General features: G+C 41.3%; 2 protein-coding genes across 3 annotated transcripts; one reads left to right on the top strand and one right to left on the bottom strand.

Annotated features, from left to right (window-relative positions):
- Nucleotides 1–2,531: 2,531 nt before the first annotated feature.
- RB195_014382 (uncharacterized protein) lies at nucleotides 2,532–6,106 on the top strand (the record flags this gene model as incomplete). 2 transcript variants are annotated; one of them, XM_064204631.1, is made up of 6 exons in its annotated part: nucleotides 2,532–2,700; nucleotides 4,409–4,546; nucleotides 4,605–4,738; nucleotides 5,585–5,709; nucleotides 5,772–5,926; nucleotides 6,000–6,106. In XM_064204631.1, the coding sequence occupies 6 exons, from the start codon at nucleotides 2,532–2,534 to the stop codon at nucleotides 6,104–6,106; spliced, it is 828 nt and encodes a 275-aa protein (XP_064060512.1). The 2 variants fall into 2 exon arrangements, with proteins under 2 accessions (XP_064060512.1, XP_013295490.2); XM_013440036.2 differs by lacking the exon at nucleotides 2,532–2,700 and having other exon boundaries at nucleotides 4,525–4,546.
- Nucleotides 6,107–8,389: 2,283 nt separating this feature from the next.
- Nucleotides 8,390–9,500, bottom strand: RB195_014381 (uncharacterized protein; the record flags this gene model as incomplete). The annotated part of the gene is made up of 3 exons (XM_064204630.1): nucleotides 8,390–8,760; nucleotides 8,821–8,890; nucleotides 9,459–9,500. The coding sequence occupies 3 exons, from the start codon at nucleotides 9,498–9,500 to the stop codon at nucleotides 8,390–8,392; spliced, it is 483 nt and encodes a 160-aa protein (XP_064060511.1).
- Between the last annotated feature and the right edge of the window lie 228 nt (nucleotides 9,501–9,728).

Raw genomic sequence — 9,728 nt, 5'->3', positions numbered from 1 at the left:
AACTGCACAAAATAGTAGCGGTATCAGAAAGACTTAGGAGGACAACACTTTGTGTATGATTGAAATATACCGACTGCCTCACAGGTTGTTGGAAAGAACTATTATTTTGCTGTCCTATCCAACCTTTCGAGATTTACATGTTCATCAAAGTCCTGGATATTCCGATCTGGTCGGAGTCTGGGTCACCAAATATCTTATCTCTCCTTTCCACTCTGCTGACATTAACTCAATTTTATGGAAGAAAATTTTCCATGTGGAGCAGGGCCAACCAGTCTTCAATTCCATCGTATTGTAGCGGTGATTAAAACTTGAACTGAAACAGAACAACAACTGCTCAAGGTAAGTATCTGAATAGTTGTTAAATTCAGGAATCTTAGTAATTACGTTCCTTTTTTACATTTAGTTTTCTTGAAACGTTCTCATAGGCGGCATTCGCAGTAAGCGCTGTAATTCAGGGGCCATGACACAAAAGAAGGACATTTGTGTGATTGTTGTTCTAAAAGAAAGAAAATTCGAAGTTTCTTAGTCTACGACTTCGCCAAGTATGTATCCCCATTAACTACATAGCAGTAGGGATTGGCACTTTATATTGCTCTGTTTTACAGAAGTCACTGCTTGAAGTGGCAAATGTCTATGTTTGTGTTCAGTACATTGTGTTGGATCCTTTCGATGAAACAACTGTTGAATTTATGAAAAGAAAAGGGAAATCCCAATAGTCGGATCAGTAATCCATTGTACTTTGTTCGACAAAACACTTCTAGTTTTGTGCCAATGAAAATACAGGCAGTGCAGACTTCGGAAACTAGTATTGTATTTCTGCGAGCCTTTACATGGTCAGGAGTCGCTTCATAGTGCTACATCCTTAAATCCTATTTGCCCTAAAGAAACCATTCATATTCCTCTCATACTAATGACAATACTAATACTGGATCAGGAACTTTTAAAGAAGATTCAGTAACGCTATTGCCATTACCGTAACTCATCAACAGAGACCGGCAACAGTTTGGCTTAGAATCAAGCAATCTTTCTAAAGTTCCTTCATTCCTGTTAAATGCAAAGAACACTCCAATTGACCAGCCGGAAAAGGCAATCTAACCCTAATAACATCCTTTTGGTTGAGACTGACTTACTTGGGCGAATATTACGCCCTAACGCGGCTTATCCGCATCTTCACCGACAGGAGTCGCCCTTGAACGTATTTTCGATATCTTCGATTCACCTGCATACATAGATACCCGCATAAAGTTTGTCCATCCATCGCTGTTCAATGTTCTGCGGAGCCTCACGTCTTGCTTGAGTGCCTGCCGACGCCAAATTTATGCAGATCTTGGGCAAAGCGCTCTCATGGCCCCCTTATAATGTGGTCAATAAGGAAGGAGAAAGAAGACGAATACGGTTTTCTGCGACTGATTTGGAAATCGAGAAAAGATGTCGTGGAGTGTTCTCTCTGAACATGTCCGAACCTACACTGTTTTACCTTCAGCCAGAGCACGCATAGAGTATCTGTTGTGCCTATCAACTATCCTCAGACCCTACTGTCCTCAGATCCTTTTAACCACCTCCGTCCAAGGTTTTGCACTGTGACCAAAAGGCCTTTCCCAATGTGAGTCTGGCAGCATCCTTAAAACAGCTTTTCCAGAGCGATCAGATGGTCTCCACCTTAGGTGAACAAAGAAGTGAAGGCGGTTTTTTGTGACTAAATCAAAAGTGGTCTAAGTAGCTTCTTCTCCATGCAATCGAGCTTCTTTGCCACCGTAGATGACTATGCCTCCGATCGGCACACCATGATGGGGTGAATAGCAGATAGGTAGGCTCACAGCTTGACCTCCGTGCAATATGGTTGACTTGTCAAAATTGCCTTACCGCACCTTTCCTGAATATATCTCTCTCGCAGCTGCCGTCATTCTGCAACCTAAAGGGTAAAGGATAGAGTCTCTGGCGTTAATCAATCCGCTTGGGATGCGCCTCCACGTTCACTTCAATTCAGAATCGTTTGAGGTTCACGCACGTGTAATTGGCTTATACTGTAAGTTGCGTGTGCTAGCCAATGTGTGAAGTCAGTGTTTTTATCCTCACAGACAAGTCTGGTACCGATTCATCGATTCCGAGGGGAAGAAGGGCTTGGTGAGCACTAGGACTTCGAACCTCGATCGTGCAGGAAGGGAAACCTCTAGCCGCTACACTACACCCGCCCTTCTGCAACTTACAATCCAGAACAACAGAACTCGCTCATGAGATTGATTGATTGGGCATTTACCCTGATTCCCAGTGAGGATCTGGATCACAGCCATAAGACCACTTATATTTGGCGCAGCAGAGTCTGCTATACTATAGGCTGCAGATAGTCTCAGAAGAAAGCTAACGTTACCCTGCGGCGCCGCGCTACTAGAAGCGAATAATACTAAATCGTCTGCAACCTCGAGGACGATGAGGGAGTCTGAATGGTTCTGGAACCACATCATCGGGACCCTGTTCAACTGTTCTTCGCATGATATCACCCGATGTCAGAGATCAAAATCAAAGGTTCCGTGATGGCCTTTTGTACCGCAGCTGTTTCCACTCTGAACGGCGGAGTACATTCGGCTCTTGTTCAAACAGCAGTTGTTCTTCGACTTATGTTTTCAAAGATGCGAAAGAATTTTCTCGGATTTCTATCTGTTCTCGATAAGGAGTATCGAAAGGGCTACGGTGTTTACAAGAGTTAGATGCACAAGCTTCGACTACCGTTTTAGCGTTTTGTTTATCTCCTTGACAATGAAAGTTGGACAATCGTAAATCAATCAGGAGGAAATTCGTTTCTTTCCCACGAGTTTTTTCTTGGTTTATTTTAGAAGTCCAGAGTGATCCTTTCCAAGACTTTATACGTCACACGCAGCAAGGATGTTATGTGGTAATCGTTATGGATAACTTGGGGGTGAAGAGAAATTAGGATAACCTACAAGTCAGGTATCGTTTCGCCAACCCATGTTGAAAGGATGATCACGGTCAGCTCACCGCATGAGCAGAAGCAGAGATTACAACATTTCTTCATTAATTTCATCGTCTCCGCCCGACTTTCCATACTTTATTTTCTGGAACAGAGACCAGAACCTCCTCAGTCAGTGGCTCTTCTCTAACCGCATATGTCGATTTGTAAGCGTGCTCGATTTCAGGTGCACATGGCGCTTGTTGGTTCAGCTAGGCGCTGGCAGGATCCCTTCCAAGTTGGCAGGGTTGCCTCGCCGACAGCGACTACATGTAGTGTTGAGGGCAGCCCACCTCTTCATCTTGCATCTGTAGCGTCTCAGTTCATCGCAAGTGGTGCAGGTCCCACATAAAGAATTGTACATTGTCTTGTCTTCGCAGCTGCAACTCGAACTTCTTTTGCGACATCAAAAGCGAGAACATTTTCATGGTGCGTTTTGAATACACTTGGTAAAAGAGTCAACAACGTCGTGGTTCTTCCTAGACCGATATCCCAACGTTAATCTACGCCCATTGGTGGATCTTGGGTGTAGCGCAGTCGGTTAGAGGTCCTGTTGCCTGCAAAATCGATCGGAGTTCGATCGAATCCGCCCTAGTGCTCACCAAGCCCTTCATCCCTCCGGCGTCGATGAATTTGTACCAAAAGTGAGGATACAAAACACTGAGTTGACACATCGGCTAGCCCCCGCAGGTCATTGTATGGACCAGTTACAGGTTCGTAGACCTCAAACGATTATGAGTTGAAGTGAACGTGTTGGCGCATCCCAAGCGGATTGATTAAAGGCATCACCCCACGAATCTGAGGTGGTGCAGATTTCAGGTGGAGTATTCGTATACGGGATGGGGAGGGGAGGTGATTCCGTCCATTTCTTTCTAATTGCCAAAAAAACGGCCCGGAAGATGCGGCGCCACACAAGACTGGCACGCTCCAATCGAACCTCTTGTACAAAATGGTGCGCCAAAACGAATGGAGCCGTATCTTCCGGGCCGTTTTTTACGGCAATTAGGAAGAAATGGACGGAATCACCCTCCTCTCCGTAGTCTCCAATCCAATATACGAATACTCCACCTGAAATCTGCACCACCTCAGATTCGTGGGGTGATGCCTTTAACGCCGGAGATCTTATCGTTAATCCTTTCAAAGTTTTAGTTGCAAATTTGTTTATGATTAAAGATGTATTCACTTTCATCGATAGTCTTTAAAGAAATATTATATAATGTTGAAGAAAACTTAACTAGGACTAAGAAGTAAGATATTCAAGACGTGAATAAGAATTGAACGTTTCACACTAAGTCATATAATGACCTCTTAAATGAAGTCTTTACACAGTAATAGTAATCTAGTACAGTAGAAGTTGTGTGTCATGGCACGTAATGGGCAAGAAATGTGCGAGACTCTAATGGTTTCAACGCTTTTCCTTATCGTATGCATAAAAAGTTATAGAAACCCATGCCCCTGCGATAGATATACTTAGATGTTGGGAAATCAACTTGATAAGAACAAAATGTGTCGACGGAGCTATTAACCTTATTCAGCAAGAATCAAGAAGAACGCTGGCGATGACCCATGCCTTTCACTTGGGTGAGTTCTTTCTAGTGATGTTCATGTTAACTGCACTGTCTTTTTGAAACACTTAAAGATACCCGAACAGTCATCATTATTCTGCTTTCGTTTTGCTTTCTGACAAATGCTCAACAACACGGAAATTTTCGTCTTCGGCAGGCAGTCTCAAAACCTGGAACACAACACATCCCGACGGAGCAAGAATACAATGTACGCTTACCGCTTTGGCTTTGTCGAATGTAGAGGAGATGTGGAGAAAAAAAGGGCGTTAAGTGGTTGGCAACTGTGACCTAGAAGGTACATATTTTTGGAAGTAGAGCTTGTGTAAGGAATTTCCAAAGTGAGAAAGCATGCTGAAAAGGGCGGTTTAAGAAAACGCAATCGGTTTCCTGTTAGTTCTTCTGCTGATTTCTGTAGTTCCATGTTGACCAAGTTATAAAAACTCTAAAGTATAAAAGAGTAGAATCTTTGACCCCTGGATCTGCTTGGGATGCGACAACGCATTGGACTGCAATCAGGAATCGTTGAGGTTTATGAACCTGTGGCAGTCTCATAAGAACCTCTTACCCTTTGCGCTGCACCCATGTTGTATGTTGTAACTTCGGAAATGACGTCCTGCCATGATCTGATCCTACTTTCGCTAGCGTTTCGAAAAAACCTCTGAAGGCTCGGTTGTTGAGGAGCAAGAAGAAAATGCAGTGAATAGTTTTGATGTGAAATAATCTGAATGTGGATGTCTTTTCTTTCTAAAAGCTAACTCTGTTCGCTTCCAGGTCAACTATTTCATGTTTGTACATAGATGAGGCTTACAAATTAGTCGTTAATAGGTATTTCTATTGCTGCGTTGACAAAAAGACAGGGATATCTGCATTTCTGCGAAATCTCTGAATCGAAAGAAAGAACTATAGTTTTCAGACCAACTGCATACGATTTGCTTTGCATTTCCTCTTCCTCCCACTTTTTGAAATTTGCAGAGTTTTTGAATTTTCAAGCAACCACATCACGTTTACGACGTCAATTTCACTCATGGGATCTATGTTCACAATTTAATTCCAGAGCACCGTCAAATGCTTCTCTTGGCTCACATCATACTATAATTTTACTATGACTGACAACAAATTGCCGCCGATGGAGAGTCACTTCATCACTCGAGTAATGCTCGATAGTCAAAGTATTTGCAAGTACGTACAGTTAAATAAGTGAAGTGATCTGTATTTTTGATCGATTTTTTTCTGATTTCAAGAAACTTTCGAGAACTTGATATCTGTCTCGGAGGAAGATACAAAATTCTGGTCGATTTTGATTGCTTGACGAGACTGACATATTCAAACGCAGATGCTCTATTCTATCTGAGACAACTTTCGCTGCTAGAGTTCTATTGTAGCAGGAGCGTTCCGTGTAAGTAACAGTAACATGAGCCAGACCTATCTCATTCCTACTAAAAATATCTGGGAGTTTATGCTTATTCCAGTCATACAATATCATCAATGCATGGATCGAATTTCGGATGACAACAAGGATGCTATGTACGGAAATTGCACGGATGCTGAGTGGGACAACTGCATGTTAGATAGCTGACTCGTTTAAAAATTGACTGAACAGCTTGGACTCCAAATTTTTGACTTATTTACACTTTAAAGGCTTTAGGATTCGCCTTGAATGATAGCAGAGCTTGAAATTTTCGCTGCTAATTTAAGCCACACCTTTTTCTTTAAATAAAAATAGATCCAAGAAATCATCGGAATTCGCTCTTCTCTTCTTTTCCTTTGTACTGTAACCATTAAAAGCAACGCATCGTAAAATCTCCAAGAAAACGTAGGGTTAGAGACGTAAATTGGATACAAGCACGTTCAGTTCAGTTTAACCGTCGTGAAAAACCACCCGATCGCTGGTGGGTGTCTCGTAGGAAAAAACGTACAAAGAGGCGTATCCCAGTCTGTTTTTCAGGACGGTCAGGGGTAGTCACGCTCACGCTGGTAATCGACACCCCAAACTATTTCTTTTCCACCAACGTCAATTTCGTTGCCGCCTTTAAATTCAAACCTTCACGTTCAGTGTCCGCTTTTAGTTTCTCAATCAGAATTTCCTCATTAGGAAGTGGGATTTTTTGCCAGTTTTTAGGAAATTATGTATGACTTGTTTAAATTTGTCATTTTGAGATGATGTTATCAATCGCTGTGTCCGGTTTTGGGAGTAATTAGATGATTATTGATTTTTAGAACCGTTGCCGCTGCTCTACAATGTCAATCCTCTGTCATTGAAACGTCATGCGCAACATCTCCATCATTAGGGGCATTCTGTGAATATGAAAGAATACAACTTCGGATGACTGGATGGGACTCGTGCTCTGATGCTCATCTCGTGCGCTATTTTCTTTATGCGTGTTATTTATCATAATTTTTGGCAAATGCTTTTCAGAATAAAGTTGCAGTCAATTATGATGGCAAAAGTCTTGAAACATGAAAGAAAACGTTAATGCGCCAAAACGCTACAACCGTTTTGCTCGACTTTGTTGAATATTGCGTTTAGGGTCATACAATATCTAAATTTTTTCTGAGTCGTTAAAACTGACCAGTAAGACAGAAATATCTGGAATTTTTGCTAAAGTCATTCTTTGAGCACACCGGCAATTTGTGACCAATTTTAGCCTTTGGGAGCAACGTCTCGTCTCCTCGTCTATGGCCATTCAAAAGATTCAAATGTAGGAGCAATTTTTTTTTGTTTGCATTCAAGTTTTCGGAGACCTGTACAAAGCAGATGTAGTGAACGTTTGAACTGTCACACGGTCACATTCAAGCATACATTAGATCATAGATTTAGAAAGTAAGTACCTAACCAAGTTAGGCACTTCCTAAATCCATGATCTATGTTTGTGTGCTTGAATGAATGATTCCCTAACTAAGTTAGGAAGTGCATACTAAAGGCAATTGGTTTAGTTTCCATAGCTTCATTTTAAAAATTAAAAGAAATCAGATGCAAGGTACGAATAAGGAAGGGGTAAACCCTCATGAAGGACTGAGCTCTTTCTTGAAGATGCATTATCATTTATCTTTCATCCATCTTTTTCAACAAAGAAGTTAGAACCCAGGAGAATGTTTTAAAAAAGTAAAGCAATCGTATCAAATTAACTGCGATTAGTGGACTGAGGAAAAGGAAATCCAACCAGCAATTCAGATGATTTTTTCTCAAAAGTATCCTCAAATCCGCTTTTAAACTATCCCAATTTTTTGGTTTCATGGGGTTCAAGCTATGCAGGTTAATGAAATCGTCTACAGTGCCTTTTGGCGTTGCATTTGGTGTAAACTGCCCAAGAAACAATCAGAGACTCAATTTTACTTTCATCAGGGATATAGTGGAAGTATTCTGAGTCATACATATACCATGTGTAGCACAACGGGGGAGAGGCTCGGCTGTTACTGCTCGCTCGACAGTTGGAAACGCACAATCGCATTACAAACTTTGCCTACTCAGCGGACTTTCTGGCGGAGGACTTTGAACGATTCAACTCGAAAGTTCTTCTTGGATAAGTGATAAAAAATGTTTTTAAGACGCTGATCTGAGCTTTCGATTCTCAAGTAACAAAGATAAGATCGAGAAGATTCAGTTAATAAAGCTCTACTATTCTTCGAAGTGTACCTTTAACATTATTCAGAATATATTTATTTCTAATTATGCAAGGCTAACATGAAAATCAGTAATGAAAGCAGCACAAACACAGCCCAGCGACTACGTTGTAACAGACGGAAACTACATCATGTTTCCTTATTACTACGAATTTTGATGCGATCAGTCGGCAATATCATTGAAACTGCTCTCCTACTCAACGGCAGTAGGCACCAAAACTTCTTCGAACCCTTAATTTTAATCACTCTCTGGAGAAACGTCATTACTTTCATTTGAATTTGTAGCTGCTCTCTTCGCTCTCTTCAGTGGTGCTCGATCTCTCTCTTCTGTACTTTCCGGGGACTCATCGTCGTCTTTTTCATCCTGAAGAGATGTTTCTCGCTTAGCTTTCGCTTTTGCAAGTCCTTCTTCACTTTCGTCCGAACTAGCAGCTTCCCTCTTCTTTTTTCTTCCTGAACTTTCACCATAGTCTTGCGCGCTTTCGCTCGAATCCTTTTTATCATCGTCAATTTTATGCGCTACTCCGCTTCCAGCAACATCGTTCTGGCTACTTTCGGAAGAATCTGCAGTGGTTTGCTTGGTTTCGGCCGGTTCAGCATTTCTCTTTGCTGTAATAGACTAGTTAAAATGGTTCTTTGATTGACGCTTAATACTTTGGGCTGACATACCTCTGCTATTTTCGTCATCAGAAGATACTCCACCAGAAGACTTGTGATATTTGAGAACATTTCCGACGACCTGTATTAAAGACAGAATTACTTTCAGCAATAAACGAACCGAAACTGTGTTGTCATAGCGCTTAGTTTTGATATAGTCCAGGTTGCATTCGTATCCACTTTTTACAATTATAGTTCTAAACTTTTCCTGTTCTAAAATTTATGAAGCACAAATTGCTTTTTCTCGCGAAAGACAGCATGACTATGTTAGACGAGGTGATTTATACGAACGATAAGTAATTGCATTAAACCTCACACACTCCAATAATTAATGATTAGTTGCAGTTTTAATTTTAGCAATTAACCTACCCTTTCACTATATAAACAAAATAAAGAGCTAAAGGCAAAAAGAGCTCCCAACTATCATGGTTGTGTTTCGAATTGCTCCACAGCTTCAGATTTGATTCCGTCTAGTATTAACAAATCATTCACATAAATGCAATTTCGGATTAGTGCAGCTGGTAGAAATTAACCATAAAGGGCTACCTGAAGGTAAAGACAAACAATTCAACTACAGCTGGTTGTGATACCTTTATATATTCAGCAAATACCAACCCTATGTAGAAGTGGGAGAAATTTTCAAAACGTACGAGAGAAAACGCGACGATCACAAGGATTGCTGCCAAGCGCATTGTTTGCAATAACCTTTTTTTCCGAAAATACCTCCCTTTTATACCAGCGCTGCCGCTGTCCCAAATCCGGTTCCTAGGGGAGGTTCGCTGAGAGTCTAACGGTATTTTGATGCAGGACTGTTGAACTAACCATAACTGCTGTAAATACCGTGCATCTTTTTTGTCTCACCCTGGTTATGGATCCTACATTCGAATTCCAGGCGTATATGTAGGATATCTAGTTGCAAT

This window comes from Necator americanus, chromosome V (assembly GCF_031761385.1).
Source record: "Necator americanus strain Aroian chromosome V, whole genome shotgun sequence".
In the NCBI taxonomy this organism is placed as follows: Eukaryota; Metazoa; Nematoda; class Chromadorea; order Rhabditida; family Ancylostomatidae; genus Necator; species Necator americanus.
Note: the sequence above shows the minus strand (reverse complement) of the source record. Positions and strands in the feature narration are given on the sequence as shown.